General features: G+C 31.4%; 1 protein-coding gene across 1 annotated transcript in view; it reads right to left on the reverse strand.

Annotated features, from left to right (window-relative positions):
• Positions 1-21024, reverse strand: part of TECRL (trans-2,3-enoyl-CoA reductase like) — a 108236-nt gene that overhangs the window by 18820 nt on the left and 68392 nt on the right. Inside the window, exons 5-8 of the mRNA XM_058546388.1 lie at positions 16971-17086; positions 12467-12572; positions 11104-11176; positions 5523-5566 (exon numbers count right to left, since the gene is read on the reverse strand). Coding sequence (XP_058402371.1) covers positions 5523-5566; positions 11104-11176; positions 12467-12572; positions 16971-17086 — 339 coding nt within the window. The remainder of the gene's footprint in view (positions 1-5522; positions 5567-11103; positions 11177-12466; positions 12573-16970; positions 17087-21024) is intronic.

The raw sequence follows: 21024 nt of genomic DNA on the forward strand, positions 1-21024 counted from the left end.
ATATCTGCATTAACTTTACATCATTGATTTTTTAAAACTAGTTTTCCAAATAAATTAAGAAGCAGTGACTCCAACCAAATTTAGGTATAAAAGTTAATTCTTATGTATATTATTATTTATAAGCAGATACTTCAGGGGATTTGAGAGGAAACTAAAATGGCAAATGATGAGAAAACATCGAGTCCTAGATTTTAAGTTTTCAATGAAAAGTAAATGTAAATCTTTTTATTGGTGTCTATCAGTAGTAGGCGAAGGATCAGAAAAAAATTGTCACAGCCAAACCTGAGCAGACTGCTGGGAATGGAAACACTTAAATTTGGCACACTTCTCTTCCTTCGTTCATCTCATCCACAAATACCAAATATTCACAAGCATTTCCCTAGCCTTTCTGTGGTTTCCACAGCAGAGCCCCACTCTCCTCTACCTTTATTAAATGTTATAGCATATTGTCCCCAGCATCCTCTCCCTTAATCAAAAACAACTGTTCTATGCCCAAGATCCTTCTCAGCTAAATGTTACAAGAGAAGGTGTGACCACTTGATAAGAACATAATTTATTACTTTCCAAGAATATCTGCATTTTAGTAAAAAAATTTAACCTAAATGAGTGGATAACTAATGGTGAGACTGAAGACACAGAGGCAAAACCAGGGAGAAGAGTTATTTTCAGTACTTTGCAAATCATGTCTTACAAGTTATTATCTATTCCTCCCATTTCCTACATTATTGTGGACAGTAAGAAAGGCAAGGAAAAAATTCTTTTTGGGTGAAATGCTCATTATACAGAGAAATGACAAACCATAATTGCTTCTGGAGAGTAAAAATAAGGTTGAGAGGAAGAGTAGATAAAGAAAACAGGATTGTTATTAATAAAATAACAAATTATTAAAAATTATATATTTGTTTTGCAATTGTGATGGTGTTTTTATTTGTTGCTTTGTGGATGGAGTTGAGTTCAGAGGATGAAGAGGGGTCATAGAAATATGAAGAGGCTGGATTCTAGTGTGTCTCCACAATATTTACAGCAGAAAAACAAAGTTGTATGTAAAAGTTGTAGGGAAAGATATTCTGATGTCTTTATAAATTTGCCTACTATATTTAATTCTACTTGTTTGATTTTTTTCCTTGTAGATTTTGTGATACCAGAACATATTTGAGAGAATAGAGTTGTGTTTGAAATCAGAAAGAATTTACAGAAAGGGAGAGGTGATACAATACTTTTCAGAATATAGTATAAACATGGCAAAACTCACCAAAAGAAAAGATGTTCCACAAGGAATTATTACCTAACTTTGGAATACATTAGGTATGCATTGTAAAGTGTATTGTTTTGCCTACAGGATATTTTGTTTAGAGTAGTAGGAAACTCAGAATAGCAGGAGAAAGAAAACACAGGGAGCAGAAGAGAAAATTATAATTGTTAACGGTTAGTCCAGAAAGTAGATGATTCATAAAAAATTAAGAGTTAACTATAATCACATTTAACATGGTTCTAATATATAATCTTCTTACCAGGTGATAATCTCTCTCTACATAACAACTTTTTTTTTGAAGTAGGTCAGTTCTTTTCAATGGTAAGGATGAGAATGATGTTCCTTCCAACTCTGTGTCCCTTAATGAAAGGCAGAGGTGCTTCAGGAAGTGTGGTTTTCTGTGTAGTTTTTTATTTTTTCAATGAAAAGAGAACCTTCTAACAAAGTACTCAACATAAATCAAAGGGGTAAAAAAACCAGAGTGCTGTAGACTAGGGTCCCAGCTGAATGCATTTTATGTTACACCAAAACACTCAAGTCTGAGGTTGAAATGTTTAGCAATTGCTTTGCTCAATTTAGAGAAACTCATGCCCATTGGTTTTGACGGTTGGATTAAATGCCACATACAACAAAAGAGTTTGCTCCTCTACAATGTTGAGAGGGGTCTCTCTGGAGCTCATTTCTTCTGCTTGAAGTAAATGAGATGTCCTTGTACAACAGATGTGCGCAGATCACCCCAAATGTGTCTGCTTCCTCAAAGGGCTTTTAGTGAGACTGGCTATCCCTTAGAAGTGATGAGAAAACACAGGGATAATTGTGCTATTTAATTCTCTACATTTTTTCATTTAACAAGCAACTCTAAAATTTTTACTTTGATTTTATTTTATGGTCCACATTTAAATAAAATTAAATTTATATGAGAAGGATGCTGATTGAATTGTTAATTATGATTGCCTCTACGGATGGAATTTTGCATTATTTAAAATTTGTATACCATTTTATGTTGCTTGGAATTTCTAGCTATTATTTCTATGATTAAAAAAGTAAATGGGCTAGCCTAGTGGTATAGTGGTTGGGTTTGCGGGCTCTGCTTTGGTGGCCCAGGTTTCACGGGTTCAGATCCCGGGCACAGACTATGCACCGCTTAGCAAGCCATGCGGTGGCAGATGTCCCACATATAAAGTAGAGGAAGATGGACATGGATGTCGGCCTAGGGTTAATCTTACTCAGCTAAAAAAAAAGAGGAGGATTGGAAACAGATGTTAGCTCAGGGCTAATCTTCCTAACCAAAAAAAAAAATAAAGAAAATTAAAAATTAAATAAAGCTATTTCATTATGGGAAAACAATCCAGTGCATCCTTTGAGGCCTACTTTATATGTACATTCTCCAGGAAACTTTCTTTGATTGACTCTCCATTCTACCCTCAGACTGGAATGGGAGCCCCGCCTCCTTTATAGCTCTTGGCATCTCACTATCTTTGTCATCCTCTTAAACTTCTGGTCTTTCTTTCTTTTTTTTTCTTTTGTTGGTCAGTAATTACTGAGCTAAACCAACTTTAAATGAATTGTGCTTTTTCTTCTTATGCTGGGTACATAGATCAATAAATGAAGAGTAAGAAGCTTTGCAAACATAGCATTTTAATAGCAGAAAAATTAGCAGTTGCAATTAAAATAGACACTTTCTGGTTGAATTTTATATGATTGACTCATGAATTTCCCCTTTGTTCCCTCTATATAATAATTGATTCTACTATACACTGGTAATTTTGATATAAAATAATTGAAAATGCATTGGATTTAAAAGCAGGTTGCTTATTCTTTCCAAATCATTTGCACATGTATTATTTGTGATAAACCTCAAAGGTAAACACTTATGAATTCAGCTATTATGAATGAAAAAAAATTAACCTTGAAATATAGGATGTTACGCTCACAATGGTATGGTACGCATCTTCAATTTAGGTGATTATACACAAACTCGATCAACTCATTAGCTCTTAAACTCTGTATTAGGATCAATTCCCTAAAACTTATATCTTAATATCATTATTATTTGTAAAAATTGTGTGATCTGCCTACATCGATTATTATTAAGGAATTCCAGGGCTAGCAGGCCTTTTTAATTTGTCATCACAATTTACAATTTTAAGAGTCACAGTGGCCCTTCTGTCTAATTTCTAAATTTCTATTTGCAATGGAATATAATTACATTCAAAATTTTGACTTTTAAATAAGCTTTTTCCATATATTCAATACAATTTATAATTAAAAGCACAGGTTATTCTTTTTATCTTAATTTAAGTCTATGACTGAAACAGACAATGTTTTTTATATGCTTAGAGATGTGGAATTAAAGTTATCACATTTCCCTACCATGTCTATATTGGACATAGTCTATGCTGCTATTTATCAGTATTTGCATAGTTTGGCATCTTGGCTCTTACAAGACAGCAACTGTGATAAAATTTTACTAGTCACTTAATTCTTCTTATTATTATTATTATTAATTTTTCCCCTGGGGAATGTATAAAATAGCATTAATTAATGAAGGCATGTGTGAAGAGGACGCATTAGTAGCTGAATAAGAAGGCAGAGTTTTTAAAAGTCTTTGGGGGAAAAATATGTATTGCAAACTATTAGAATTTTGCTTGTTTTCAATTATGCTTCTTTTCACTTTTTAAGAAAAATATTATAGCTATTATGACACATAATGTTTTAAAAAGGTACAACTTTTCTTAAAATTTTTATTTTATTCTAGAGTCATGGATTCATAGCCATACGACATTTGACAAAATGAAAGAAATCAAGAATATTATATAAAACAGGAGCTGTGTAAATATTTACACAGAAATAAATAACAGTAAACAAGTTGCCAAAAAAGTAGTGGTTAATAAGTAAGAGAAAAATGAGAGAAACAATCAGATATTAATCTAAAAATGTATCTAAATAAAGATCAAATATGTGGTTACTATTTTGTTAATCCATAAATTCATTTTTCCATGTGCTCAAATTAACTGAGTAGTTAATATACAGAGAACATTAGACTTGGTACAACATAAGTTAGCAATAAAGACACCAAAAGAAATAACTGCAGGCTTGCTGTCTATGAACAATATATCCATATGGAAAACTAAAATGTGGTGATATATTTACAACATATTCGCTTAAAATATTCTAAATAAGGAAATGATTTTTGTTATTCATTCAAGTGAATAGTGAGCTCCTACTATGCACAAAACTAGGTGCTAAAAAAACTAAAGGATGACCTGCCCCCATCACAGCCAACACATAGACGATATTATTAAGTAAACTATTAATTAAATATATATATTTATATAAATATATTATACATTTATATATATAATAATTATATATTATATATAATAATTATATATTGTATAGTATAATATATTTATATATTAATATATAAATATATTAATATAATATATTTAGTAATATAATATTAATAATATATATTTATATAAAATATATATATACACACACGCACACACGCAAGAGAGGTTCATATGAGAGCTTTTTCAAAGAAGTGTGGTGTGTAATTTTGCCTTGTATGAAATTGTTCAATACAAACTTCACAAAGTATGTGGACTTGTTCATGAATCAGTGTATCAGGGGCAGGAATCATGGGACAGAAATGAGAGAAGAACATAAAGAATGAGAGCATGAAATTGTGTGGTGTATGAGGCTAAACGTGTTTAATGAAATAATTCATGTATTTCAGAAATAATAAAGAATCTGTTGTACATAGTTTGATTTGGACCCAATTCAAATACTGCATATGTGAAGTTAAATAGAATCATCTAAAGAGCTGGATGGAGAACAATTAGGAAAGAGCCAGGTTTCATTAAAAAAATCAGACTTTGTTTTCACCCAGAATTAGTTAAATTAACAATTATGCAGAAGTGCTTTTTGGATGTCCATCTGTTAGACTTGTAAAACTTCTTGCTGTTAGAGGTTTGTAAGTTGGTAAATATGAACACAATAGGAAGAATTAGAGTATAATTTTTTCAAATTTTACTGTATTTCACATAACTCGAATCATCCTTTATAGAGGAGAACAGCATTTTGATTAAAAGATTTAGAAAACTAATGGCTTGATTATGGGAAGTTATTTGATTTATTTCATTAAATACCATTATGTATATGATATAAAAATAGATCATATTTTCTACATGGCAAATCCTCAAATGCAATCTGTCTTGCATTCTTAGTAATACCACAGAGCATGAATAACATAAATAATACATACCAGAAAATTGATAGCAGACACTATGACTTGCCTGTTTCCAAACGCTAGAAAGTAGGAAAAGAAGATGTTATGCAAACACTCATATTTTAGATTGTCACTGTAGAAATAATTTGGGCAAGGTTTATTGGATATCACTAGCCTCTAATCAAAAGTTCTATGTGGTATGTAATTGATCTTTTGGGAAGATACTTTTGCGATTTAAAGAAATGAAAATATTTTTGCTTTCCCTATATACTTTTCTTTTAGTAACCTAATGATATTCAGAATACAAATGAAATCCATTTTTAGTTTGTATTATTAAACTCTTTGAAAGCAGATTTAATCTATTTTGTTTTTCACTTTAAAAGCACATTAATATGGTGTAGCATATAATGGTACCCAATAATATCTTGTTTTTTAATATTTAAGAATAAAAAGAAAAATACTAATAATTTTTATTTCTGCATTGATGTTTTGTAACAGGTAATATTTTAAGTGTTTTATATTTTTTCATCATAAAAAAATACATGAGGCAAGTATTATTGTTCTCATCTTAAAATAAAGAAAAATATAGGTTATATAATTTCCCAAATCTTATCAAGAGTAATAGACAAGGTAGAATTAAAAACAGTGTCCCAAAGTCATCTTGTTCCTGTTGGAGAAGCTGGAATACACAAAAGTATTCAAAACTAGAATTATCTGGTAAGTTCATCATCAGTATGAATAGTTCCTTTCTTTTCTTCTAGTTATATGTGTATGTACCTGTATTTATATAAACACATCTACAAATAAAAATTAATATAATGTCTCAGTTTGAATATTGCATTTTTATTTAAGAATATATTTAAAGACTTTTCCAATATTGTTAAGCATTCACTGTTAAAACTATAATAGAATCTGCATCATAATGTATGATGTGGTTGGTACTTGAAACATTAAATATTATCCAGTTGCTGCAATTAGGATCACTTTAATTTTATGTATGACAGATAATACTGCCTCAAACATCTTTAAATCTTTTACTGAAGTTCTATTTCTATGGGCTAGAAATTTAAAAGTATAATTTAGTTAACAGTTACATAAGTATTTATGCTTATATATATGTATAAAGTACATGTATAAAACACGTGCTTGTATTGGAAGTTTTTCTTTTATAAAGTGCATTTATCTAATTATAAAATAAAATACATTAATGGAGAAAATTTGAGATATGTATGAAAGTATAAAGGGAAAATAAAATGCCTTAAAAATCCCATCATCCATGGAAAACCAGTTAAAATTCAGATTTTGCCTTTGGAAATATACTTTATTTGCTATATACTTTTTATAATATTTGATAGAACAATTTTATAATCATCTTTTCCCTTAACACTATGTTATACACATTTTGCCATATAATTAAACATTCTTCTCTAGCTAAATCATAATAATTAGGTGGTATTTATCCCTATCAACCATAATTTTTTTATTGGTGCCTACATCTGGACAAAACTTTACTCATTCAATGATAGTTATTAGGAATTTACATGACAGCACTACACGGTGTTCTTTTGATTAATTAATTACGAACAAAGCCAAATGCAACCCTTATCTTAATAGAATTTACTTTCTGACAATGAAACAACTACTAATCACATGTTAACATATGGAAGTTTGCAACTTTGATAAGTGGTACTAAGAAGGATCTATGTAGTATTTAATGTAAGAGCGAAAAAGAAGGATTTGTTGTAATCAGGAAGATCAGGGAGGGCTCTCTGAGTACATGATTGAGTTTTGATCTAAAAAATGAATAAGTATTAACACAGAGAACAGAGAGGTTCAGAACTTTTCTTGCAGCGGGATGGTGAAGATATGCCTTGTTTTCATTTTTTTAATGAGAATAAATAATGATGGGATAAAATAGGTACTGGGCCAAAGAGTATACTTTTGAAATGTTTTTAATATTTATTTCTAAAAATCAAAGTTACAGATAATATAATTTAAAAAAAACTTTCTAGAAAAAAAATTAGCCATCCTTAAAACTTGCTATAATATTTTTATAATTTGTATAATATTTCACATTTTGATGTGTTAAAAGAATAGGTCACTTTTCCTTGACTATTTTTGATACTAAACATTATGTATTAAGTTTTCTGAACATACTTACCCTGGTTTGTGGTTAATGGAATATTCCTGCCATAGGGAAGTTTTCAATTATGATAGAGTGTTTTGTTTATTTACTTTTAAGTGTTGTTCAAGAAGTATGGAAAATGACCTCCTTAATGGTATAAGTGTTGGAAATATACACCAATGTATTATTTTTCATTTGTGTAAATGTACATATGGTATTAATTTTGTGCATTCAAATCTGTTTCGAAGAGGACTATGAAAAAGATGAAACTGTTAGCATGGAGAATACAGAAAGAGGTGAAAAAAAAACAGTTGATGCAAAGGACAAAGAACAACAGTGTAAACTATGACAATATAAAAAGAACAGAAAAATAATAATCAGAGCTACAATGTAAGAAAAAATATCCTGAATTAAAGACTTGAGTATGTAAGTTGAAGGACCACATATAAAGTGACAGCACAAAAAAATGTGATGGAAAAATCAAACATACATAAAATCCAACCACTGTTAGTTTCCTTTTTCCAATTTTGAGGGTAAAATGAAGGAAAATTATGTTGTAAGCATGCAGATTTTAAAGAAAATTTTCAAAGGAAACAATGGAAAAAGTGGCTCAATTGTCTATTCTGCAACTCTAAGCACGTGAATTTAATACAGCACACTATTGGAGTAAAACGTTTTAAAACAAAGGAATTTCTAAACTGTTTAATTAGTATGTTTGTTTCATTTTCCTTAAATATGATTATCTAATGAGATTATCACTATCTCACTGAAAACAGTTTTAATATGGACTGTTTCCTCTTTTGTCACTTTATCATGGTCTTCTGTAATATTATTTTTACTTTTAGATTCAATACTTATTTAGGAATGTGTTTTTAAGTATCTAGTTTAAAAATTTTAGATTAAAAATAATTTTTTTGTACTTAACTATGCTTAAAGTTTGTTTCATCTCATCTAAAGATAATGTAGTTTGTACTATTTCTACTTCGGAGGGATAGCATTGAATATTTATGATCTAATATATGATCCATTTTTAAAAATAAAAACATTAAATCTATGAATTTTAATCAAAGAGTTATAAAGGGGAAGGAACAATTTTTAAAAATCTTAGGAAGAGATAAAAAATGCAAGCGAAGATCTTTTGGTAGCATAGCTACCAAAAAGAAAAGTGAAATTCTTAGAAAAAATAAAACCTAAGAAATGTCATAAGCATATGACATTAGATCTGTTGAATCCTATTATTTGCCTATAATATGGGATAATTGTCCTAGGCCCACATTACTATTGCTGTGTACTGAAAGGTGTCCCACAAAATTTATACGTTGAAGACCTAACCATCGACATGATGGTATTGGGAGATGGGGCCTTTAGGAAGTAATTAGGTTTAGATGAGGTCATGAGAATAGGGATCTCATGATGGGATTAGTGCCTTTATAAGAAGCGACACCAAAGATCTTGCTTCCTCTCTCTCTCTCCACCATGTGAGGACACAGTGAGGAGGCAGCCATGTGCAAGTCAGGAGGAGAGTCCTCACCAGGGAACAGAATCTGCCAGCATCTTGATCTTGGACTTCCCTACCTCCACAACTGTGAGAGATAAATTCCTCTTGTTTAAGCCACCCATTCTGTGGTATTTTGTTATAGCACCCAAAGCTGACTTAGACAGCTATCAATTTAAGAAATAGAAGTTTCTCCTGCTTAGATCAAAATGCAAGACCAAGTTGATGTGCTCTTTTTTTTTTGGCTCCATGATAATGTCTATCCAGAATTTATTTGTTTGGCCAACTGGGAGATGGCTAGCCTTTTGCTCAGATTACGGCTTTCTGTGTCCAAACTGCAGATTCTGTTCGGTATTTGTTGGCTGTGAGCGAATTGAATAACGGGTGTGCAGTTACCAATCACCATCAGATGTCACTGATCACGACGTACACCTGTTATTTATAGAGTGCTATGTGGACGGAACAGCTAGCTGCAAAGTTTGTACTTTATGCAATTGCAATTAACATATGTGATTACTGAGATTTGAAGCTTGGTTTTGGGGCTGGTACTATTTAACTAAACCGTGAAAATTGAAATCCATGCATATCAGACCATGTAAAGGGCAGACTGCCTATACAAGATATTTACTTTCCACTTGGTATCAGCTTTGAAATGCTATATATATTTTCACAGAAATTGAGTCGTACTTATATCTTATGCATTTAAAAGTCTTGAGCACAGTGAAATTAATTTTTAAGGCCTCATTTTCCTAATCTATAGTGGAGAATATTGACACCTACATAATGATGTTTATAATTATAAAAGAAATAGCAATTTTACAGTTCTTGACAAATATTGTTTTCAATAAATGTTTTGCATATATTAACACAATCAACCTTTATTATTTTGTATCAGATATGTGAATGTAGCATTTTTCAGAGGCTCTTCTTCTTAAACATACCATGGAGGAAAATATCTATTCATTTGTTTATGTTCTGAAGTTAAAAAGTACATCTTCTGATAAAATATTTAAAAAATCAGTTAGAGTTATATGAGATAAAAACTTTTTTTCTTTCAATATTCTTAATTAATTCTTAGTATTTAGAAGAGTTAAAGCTTCGAACAGTGCAGTTAGTTACTCTTAACCTAGCATGCTTAACTAGATTCGCTGATCTTAGCAAAGACCTTGAACAATGTAATTCTCTGTATTGGTACTTCAGGCGAAAAAAATTGTCAGTTTAAATTATTTTATAAAATCTAAGATAAAGCTTGAATATATCATTCATTTCCATTTATTTCAAACTTTATAAACACCAGAAATAGACCACAAAAAATAATTGTCAATTAAATGTGAAGCCTCAACCTTTGCAGCACTAGGGCTCTGCTGTGAGTGCCTTGTGGGCTGCAGCAAAAGCTGGAGAGAACAGTCCACAATGAATACAAGAAATGGAATTCTTTAATCAGGACAGGTATTTTTTCCCCAAGATTAGGAAGAGAGGATTTAGGTTTGGTCCCGTGAGCTTTCCGCCAAATTGCTTCATTTGAGTCACGGGCCAAGGGCACTTAATAAAGTTATAAATAAGAAACAGTATGTCACAGAAAAAAAATGCCTCTATTTTTTCTCATGGAATCATATTTAAAAGAACAATTATTTATTGTTTATTTTTAAAATATCTGGTAGCTGATTGTATGTGATTATGTGATGATATATAATTTTTCTTTTTGTTTCACTGTTTCATTTTACTATCTGTCATTTTGAAGGTTTACAAACAACTCATATTTTTGCTGGGGCTCTTATAGAGAGAAAATAAATCAAAATATGTCAGTCAGATCTGGTTTTTTAAGCCTACAAAAAATTTAATGGAATATGATATGGAAACAATTTAAAATGGACATTTTTTCATTACTTGCTTATTCCTTTAAGTGTGCCATGTTGTTCATCATTTCTATGTAGTTTAGAAAGAGTTTTGATGTTGGCAAATTAGTATGGAGTTAGTTAAGAAGAAATCTTACATACATGGTGGTGTATACCGTGGGTGATTAATATAGTAGGCCATCCAAGAAGTGAATCCCCAGTAAAAGGCACAGCCCTACAAATAACACAAAATAAAAGTTAAGTAATATATATAATATATATCACATCATTTTAAACCACCCCATAGATTTATATGCCACACTGCAGTAGTTTTGTATAAAAAATGATATAAATTTTCTAAACTGGATAAATGGAATGCTTCTTCAGCCAATAAAGTAGCATTTACTGGGTGAAGTTTTTGATATCACTAAAGAAATGCATTCCTTTACTCGACCCTCACTAATTTAATGGGTATTCAAGATATAGAGCAAATGTAACACTGTTTTAGAAAGACTTTTCAAGAATGGTTTTTGAAAATCAGGTAATAAATATGAATGAAACAACAAATAATAAATTTTCTATTGCATTAAATGTACTAATAATCATTTTCCAACAGTAAATGAATAAGATGATGAATTATTTGCTCATCAGTAGTAATGTGTCTTAGTTGATTATAAACAGCAATGGCCTAGTTTTAGAAGTCCTACTCTATAACGCTGATCTTGTACTGATCTGAAAAATTTTAATACCTTCTGTCAAAAGAGAAGCTAGCAAAATGATTTCTGAGTTTTCTCCGAGATCTAGAGTTTACTGTTTCATTACAATGGCGATAGAATGGCTGCCTTGTTGAAATTTTCAGAAAACAAATATTTGCCAAAAAATCAGGAAAATTTTAGTAAGAAGATAGTTCCTATTGAAAATAAATTTTAAATTGAAAAGTAAATTTAAATAAATTTTAATTGGAATTGCAAAATTGAATTGCAGCATGTTACCTCACATACATTTCCACTTCCATGTTTCAGAAAATTCCTCATTTTCTTAGTAGTTATTTGATGGTGAATAACTGTTGCATTCACCATTTTTATGAAGAGCAAAGACACTGTCATCACACTGTCAATTGTCATAAATGTGGGGTATAGTATCATCTTTTTAATCACACAGATATTTATTTATAGGAGGGTTCATATACGAGATTCCTCCTCTTCAATTGGCACTTAAAGAATCTGAATTCTAAGTATTTTCATGCTAAGCATTTTCAAAATTAAAAGGTGCCTGAGCTTATCTAGCTTGTAACATAAGAGCTTAGAAAATTTTTCTATGTAGAGTTATAGGTTGAGGGCAGCTCCAGTGAAATAGGTCATCCAGGAAATGACATTTCAGGAACAGAATGTTTAAGACAGACTGATACAGTTGAACAGAAAAATCTAGGCTTGAGAGAAATAAACATAATTGAATTATTTTACAGATGATCCAATAAACAAAATTTCTCGGTAATAATTAAAATACAAAACATATCAATTCCCACCTTTATCAAATTTTTCAAAGGTGTATGTCCTGCAGAAACTTTGTGTACAAAGAAGGTTTCCAGAAGATATCGGATGTAGTGTATGCAGTGACAGAAGCAGGCCAAGCTAGAAGAAAATAAAATATGGAACACATTACACTCCCTCCTAAAAACCTGGCTTGCCTTATGCATAAGATGTTTTATTTAATTTCTTTTTAGTTTACTGCAAGATTCTATTTATTAAGAAATATTGTTTTCAGTAAACAAAACACAAGTGTTTGTTTTAATATTTTTATTCTAGAAATTTTCTAAATTTATTTAATAACAAAAGTACTGTTACAACAGTCTCTGTAAATTTACTTCTGATGACACTAGAAATATTTCATAAATTATATGCTCACACCTGCTTCAAGAATATATATAAATATAATAATTGCAAATGTGCTCATATCAAAATGTCTCCAGATTGAAGCAGACAATTTAAAAATATCCAAAACCTACTTAGAATGCATTTGACATTTTATAATATTCAGAATAACTTTTTCATTGTCTACTTGTCCTTTAGCAAGTACCATAGACTGAAAAAGTTTGAATTTCATTTTCTATGGAATCAATACAGCTTTTGTTTTGTTTAGTCTTATGTTTGATTTTTGCCTACCTAGCATATTGCAATATTTTGTTTGTCTCTTTGTGTATTTGTTTTTATTGCTATTGTTCTAAGTTACCACCTCTTCTTGTCATTTATACAACTACTATCTCAAGCTCAATGTCAAATGTGATTTACAGAAGTATGTTTTCCTTTTATACTCAAGAAAAAATATTTTCCATTAAGATCTGTACCTATTTTGTTACAAATAAAAATGTAAAATTTCAAAAACTTTGGCTACTATTCAAGAAAATCAATATGAATCAAAGATTGCATAATTAAACCAATGAAGATTGAGCATAAAAATCAGCATGCGATTTACTCTACGTAAAATAAAACATTGAGTTTCCACTGGGAGTTTGTTTTAATAAAACTGAATTAATGATTTCTGGTTTTAATAATAGTGACTTTAGGGGAGACAAACAAATAATCAAACAAACACAAGGCAACCTGGCTAAATCATCAGGGAATTTAACATTATTCATTAATTCATAAATATGTAATTGTGCACCTATTATGAGAGAGACATGTTCTGTGTGATGTATATATCTGTGAACAATAGACAATTTCTGAAAGATGTGAAAAAACAAAGAGTGTGGATATCTGGGGACAGAGCTTTCTAGACAATAAGACAAGCAAAAGTAAAGATCCTGATATAGGAGGTTGCCTTGGGGGTCAAAGAGATGGTGATTGGTGTCTCTCCTAACTTATTAGTTCTTTTGTAGAAGTGTTTATATAAATATCTGATTAATGAAATTTTCCATTTTGTAAGAAATCAGAAAAATTAGGTTGTGTCCAGCAACGCAGCAGAGCCCTAAATGAGAAATTTTAGTTCAAGCTATGATACTTCCAAATTAGTTCACTTATTTATTTTATACCATACATAAGAGGGCATAGAGACCAGCATAGCATTTACTGCTATGCCTTAATATTTGGATATATGCCACTTTGCCCATTTTTGTTGTCACTTACCAAGTTTTATTTCATTTCAAGATATTCCTATTTTATTTAATTTTGATTGACTTCTCTTCAAATACCAACTCTTGCTCTATCCTGTGCTAAACTAACTGAACATCCATAAACAAGCTTGTGCCCAATTCTTTTTCTAATCATGATATTTGAAAATATCTTTTATCAAGTAAGTTTCAAGGTATGAGGGCTGTGGAAGAAGACACAGTCTCAACGTTATAGAACTGCAAGGGAGGCTGTGTATCAGGATTCTGTTGAGGAGGAATTTGAAGGCAATGTTCAGATGACAGGTTGGAGATTTAAGCGGTTTTGCTAATTGCAGAGGACACAGTTGAAGGATTCCAGGAGTTGGAGAGGACTCAGGGAAGGCAATATTGGAGGATTGTAGAGTTTATTAAGATGGAGTGTGTGAAATGAGGGATGACCTGAAAGTGTGGGGGTAATGATCTAAATAGGGATATAGTGCCCAAATATCTAAAGTAGTCTCTTCATTTAAGGCAGATAGTCTAACTGTGAATGTTGAGTGCAGGAAAGGTTTCTCTGGCTACTTTTCCATCCCTCATGATGCAGTTAGAAGCCCCAAGGAGATGTGGCCTTAGCCACAGTGCAGCTGGTTCACTGGATCCCTCTGGTGGGAGAGCCTGGGATACTTTTGAGTATGTATGCTCTATCTTAAATACTGTTGATTGAATGAAGAACATCTGCATTACACCAAGCTGTGGACTGCCTTTTCGCTACTTGATGGGCATAGAGATCCTGCAGGAGATTCGGCCTTAGTCCTAGTGTGCAGAGGTTTCTAAGAGATTTAAAGAATTTTCTGGCAGGTCAGTCACATATAGATCTGAACCTCGCAGAAAAATACTTTCGACTCTGTGATGTGATTCAAAGCAGTTTTGGGCAATTAACATTGTAGTATGTGGTAAATGGATACGACATTTGAAAGTTGATCTTCTTAACTTGAACAATAACACCATCCATCCTGAAATTGAGTTGCCTTAGAAGCCTTGTGATTATTTTATAGATCTCTACTATGACACTTAAATTTCATAAGTCGCTTGTGTGTATCTGCTCTGAAATGACTTCATATGAACTTAACATATTTGCTATTTTGGAATAATGTGGCACAAATACCTTTATCAGTGAGATGTTATAAAACATGTTTGAGTTTAAGAATAGTAACCATCTGTCAGTCAATTCCTTTGAGAATGTCATTAGGAAAAAAAGTGTTCTTTTTTCATGCTGTGCTATATATCTGGTACATGTTTTATGTTTGTTCTAAAAAACAAGTGCACTTACTTCCCTTATAAACTCTCCACCCCAGACGCTTTCTAAATAAAATGGGCATTCCCTTCTCTTAAGAAAAAGGACGGATGTTAATGTTCCAAAAGACCCTGAACAACTTGCCCTATACTGACCTGACCATCGTCCCTGAGAGCCAATCTCTGCTTCCTCTCTGTGTCTCTGCTCCACTAACTTTCTTTCTGCCCCTACAGAGCACCAAACTGCTTTGTACCGGAAACAATTTCCATATGAAGATTCCTTAAATTTACTAGTTAAGATCTGACTCATCTCTATAGAAAACAAAGAAAAAAGTTCAAATGCAACTTTAATCTTAGAGAAGCCATCTTGCAACTCCTATCCAGGTCAGGTTCCTTTCTTTTATACTCTAAAAGTGCCCAATGTATAATAAATGTGCAATTGGTTCATCTATTAATTCATTCAAAACTTTTTTATTGAGTATGTCCTGTAAATCAGGTAATGTGTTACACAGTGAAGATGGACTGAACATCAAAGTACGTCCATTATAGAACTTGAACTCTACAGAGGGAAAGACACAAACAAATGATTATGTGAATATATAATTTTAAAATAATAAGTTGTGTAAGGGAAAAATATTTTAGTACCATATTTATCATGGAAGGAATAGGAATGACTACCTCAGTAAGAAATATTGAGCTTCTAAGAGAAAGGTGACGAAGATGGAGGAAGAGAGATGGCATGTGTAAATGCCCCATGTGAAAGGGAACGTGTAGGTATCAGGACAAGAAAGGAGGCCAGTGTGCTCGAGTACAGACATTAAGGAGAAGGGAAAGATTAATTTGAGATGAGAAAACCAGGAGTCAAATCATTCTCTATCTTCTAGTATCCATATGACCTAAATTTTGCTTCTTAATTCACTTAGAGTTTAGTCATATAATCAGGTTCTTTTTTAAAAAAACAAAGTGCTAACCCTACATCTCAACGTAGCATCTTGAATAATTATTTTCTTTCTCCTTAATTTGTTATGCCGAGAGAGAGAGAGAGAGAGAGAGAGAGAGAGAGAGAGAGAGAGAGAGAGAGAGACAGAGAGAGAGAGAGAGAGAGACAGAGAGAGACAGAGAGAGAGAGAGAGAGAGAGAGAGAGACATTATTTCCACAATATGCTAAATACCATAGTTATATATTCTGCTGCGATAACTGTCCTGGTATTTTTTTTTTCCTGTCTTCAAAGGAAAATTTAATTTTGGATTTTGACTTACCAAAGACAACTTGTAAAAACTTTTTTATTAGTTAGGTCATTATTTCTTTCCCTTGCAATGTTACCCATGTTTTTAAAGAAGTGTTTGTATTTTGAGCCCTGTATATGGTGCTCAACTTGATAATTTTAAGATTCTTTTGATATTTTTAAATTTCCAGATTTCTCTTATTAATTATGATCATTATTAAATTACCTCTACTCTAAAGTATATTTAACAGTTATTGTTTATAAATTTGCAAGTTGGCATGTGTACATTGTTTATGGTAACCTAAAATATATTTCCCTAAAATTGAATCCACTTTAATTAGGTTTATAAGCAAGCTTTATTAAGATAATATCTATGTACTAGTTCATCTCTTCCTTAATCTATAGGTACTGTGTGTATTACTTACTGTACCACTGGGTGGCGTAATCTTCTAGAGCTCTCTTTCACGTCATATATATATGGGATCCTCAAATAAAAGAGGAGATATATTAGCAGAGGTCCTGTGTATTCAGCCAAAAATACCTGAAAATAAGAAGGTGATTTAGATTAAGGAAATTTTTATAGATGTTACTAAGGTTTACTTATAACTATAAGCATGTCCCCAGACTTAGCCTACTGGAAGAACTGGTGAAATGGACAAGTGAGCATCTATTCTCCAAAAAGAATTACATTAGGTGCAAATAACAAGTCTTACTTGGAAGAACTATTCGAGAGTTAAGGAAAATGAAAATTATAAATACTTGATTTAAAATAAAAATGAAAATTGAACCTAATACAATGATTTTTTCATAAATAGTTCAAAGGAATTTTTATTTAACTAACCAAACTTTCCAAATAACCAAATATTTTTTTATGTCTCCCTAGCCCCATATACATTCCATCTTCTATGTGAACTGTTCTTGTCACTGAATGGAATGGGCTATAGTGCCTATCTGTTTTTGTTTTTCTTTCGTATTTTTTCATGGCCACGTCATCTTGAACTCAATTGATTTGACCCTGATTCAAATTGAAATAACATAGTTCTCTGTTTTGGAAATTTTAGACTTTAATTCTAATGAGTCTGAGTGGGTATTTAAAAGGATTGCCTTCTGAATTCCAGAGCTGAGGGACAACCACATATGTGGAGAGAGAGATCCAATCTATAGAAAGACAATTTAAGATTGGAAAGATAATTGGAAACAGACCTTGTGATTGCAGAAAGATTAATTGGCTGATTGGTTTTCTGAACCTGGTGACTGTCCATTATTTGACTTTGTTTTGATACTAAAACCAGGTTAAAAGTCACACTGGAATTTTCAGACAGAAAGGGATAATAATTTTCCTCTAAGTGTTCAAAGAGAAGAGAAAGGATACAGACATGACAATGATAAATTCAACTGCCATTACTACTTTGCTTTGTCTTTGCCAATTTTCATCATTTTCTAAGGATGAAAACTTAAAGCTGCACATGTTTTACTCCAAGATGCAGGTGGGGACATTGATTAGAAATTGTGTTCTTATCTCTGGTGAGAATTTTGTATAGCTACATGGGTTAGAATATATGATATGCATGTTTTTATGTGTATATGCACATATAATAAATACATATACATATAAATATGTATACATACACATATATATACATGCATATAATACACATATAAATAACTATTCATATATGTAGTTTTCTTCAGTTATAATTTTTCTTTTTAACAATTATTATCATCTCATGAGCCAAGAAAGACTTTTATGTGAAAGTAAAAACAATGCAACATCTGATAAATTCAATATAAAAGCAAGATTTCTACTGAGAGACTATATTAATTTATGGCATACAACATGCCTGATTACTCAGATATAAAGAAAAAATATTTACCACTTTTGAATGTCTGATAATAGAGTCTAGTTAATACTCTAGAACAATGAGGAGAGTGATTGTCTTATTACAACAAAAAGTTTAAATTATTTATTTTAATGCCATCTGATCTAGTGAGGTCAAATTTGAGTAAATTCTCTAGTAATATATCAGAAATGAAAACTGTTGTGAATAATAGTTAACCTGGACCAAATGTCACTCTTTATTAAGTCAATAAAAAATCTATCACAAATATGAAGTTTCTTTGGATCAGAGGAAATTAAACCACAATCTTATCTCCATCATCTCCTAAAAATAAATTAGGAGAACCTGTTAGCTTATGGTAATATGTTCTAGGTGGCCCAATATTTTATCACAAATATCGTTCATGCTGAAACATGGGAGTTAAAACAATACCAACATATGAAAGATAGATCCTGAACTGACAGCAGTGGAGAATGATAAGAAATAACCTTTGTACAATGCATCTTTCAAAAAAAAAGTCTTTTTGTGTGCAAATAGAAGAAAGGAGGAGAGATGTTTTATTAAACTTAGAAAGTAATCAGAAAATAGTTTCAGAATAAATAAAAACTAGAGCCAGATCGATAAATACTAATAAGACTGCCTTCTGAAACAGGAATTGCTCTTGTTCTAAAAGGGAAAGAGTAAAGACAAAACTAAAACCAAAATAAACAAACAAATATGCACAGGTATACAGCCTAAGCAAATCAGATGAATTTACAAAGCCTAGGAACTCCACTGTAATCCAAAAGTTTAGTATTCTATATTCAAAATAGGTAGATATATTTTCTTTTTACTTTGAAGTTATATACTACCTTTAAATTCCAATATCAAATTATTTTCTTGCTTTTCTTTTATAAAAGTTCTCTGTATTAAACTAATGTGTTGCTTTAAATGTAAAACACACTACTTCTACTAGGCAAGCTAGGTAGTTGGGATTTTTTGGAACTTCTGTGGAGTAGTCAACTTAGTATATGTCTAAATGGAAAAGGGAAGAAGGCAATAAGCTGTTTTAGAAAATATAAGTGAAACACGTGGCTGCAATTGTTGTGAACTGATTAGGACCCTTGTGCTTAGACTGTGCGTAATACATTTCACCCTCTCTCAAAAAGAAAAAACAAAACTTTTTAGTCCTGTCGTTATTACCGTGGTGGCTTTACTTGTTTTTTAAAATTGCAATTGACAGTTGAAAACAAAACAAATTGCACATTTCACAGTTGTTGAAAATTACTGACAAAAATAAAGCAGTGCCAACTTTAATCTTCTAAAGATAGGAGAGCTACTATTTAAAATTTCGAGAGTCTTTCCCAGTAGTAATATCACTTTGTACTCAATGAGTACTACTGAAGCTAATATGATACTAGAAGAAGCTGTTTTTTGATTTTTGAATTTAACTATTATATGAATAACATATAATGGAGAATTCTATTCCAGGTTATTCAAACAAACAATCCTAATGAGATCAGCGAGAAAAATTGATTAAAATGTTTTTCAGGCTTCAAAGAGGTACTGAGTCATTGAAGAATTAGAAGGTCAAGATTTTTTTAAAAGGGGCTCCAGAGTAGTGATCAAATCTGGCATATGAAGCCTGATAAGAAGACCAAATCTTTTGAGGGTGCCTGAGAATAGAATGACAAAATTGTTGCTTGGTGTCTTTCAAGAATGAAGACTTTAGAAAACTTCCAGGATTTGGGTTAGTGACAGAGTTACACCCTATGAGTGTAGATGAGGCAGAAATAGATCTGTCCACACAGGTACTGAGGCTCAGCCTGAACTCATTTCAATCATTGATTGGATTAAAGTGACCTGGACCCATTAGTGCTGCTAGTCCTCTGCAGAAAAATAAATTATCTTTGAAAGAAGATAACATCATCCTAGGCCTCAAGTTATCATAAAAATTTTTTCATGTTAAGTTTTTCTGAATTAAGTTATAAATATGCATGTATACAAGGAGTGAAGATATTGTGACCAAAACCAGGAAGAAACAGTAGACATTGACTACAGATAAACTGAAGATTCACATAACAGAATTATCAGATATATGCTTTTAAAAAACTATCTTTTAATGTTCAAAGAAATAAAAGACAAGGTTGAGAATTTCAGCAGATATTTGAAAACTCTGAAAAGAAAAATATGGAAATGCAATATGAATCCCAGAAGGAGACTAGAAAGAGAATAATGGAGAATCAAAGGATGAAGAGAGTATGCTAATTTTTCAAATTTAATATATATATCAAATCATAGACTCAGATAACACTATAAACTCAAAGCAGGATAAATAGAAACATAATCATAACTGTGAGCACCCAAGTCAAACTGCTGATAATCAAACAAAAGAAAAATTTAAAATAAGCCAGAGAAAAGACATTAATTTCAAAGCAGTATAGACGACTTTTCAACAGAAACAGTGGGAGCCAGAAATCAAAATAATGAAATTTTGTGAAGTGAACACAAAAATAACTGCCAAGATGATATTATTTCTTTCAGCAAAAATATTCTTCAAGAATAAAAATTAAATAAATACACTTTAACATGAATAAGAATTGAGAGAATTCATTAATGATACAACTAGAATAGAGCACTAAAGGTGTTCTTCAGGAAGAAG

The sequence above is a fragment of the Diceros bicornis genome, chromosome 8, assembly GCF_020826845.1.
Source record: "Diceros bicornis minor isolate mBicDic1 chromosome 8, mDicBic1.mat.cur, whole genome shotgun sequence".
Taxonomy (NCBI): Eukaryota; Metazoa; Chordata; class Mammalia; order Perissodactyla; family Rhinocerotidae; genus Diceros; species Diceros bicornis.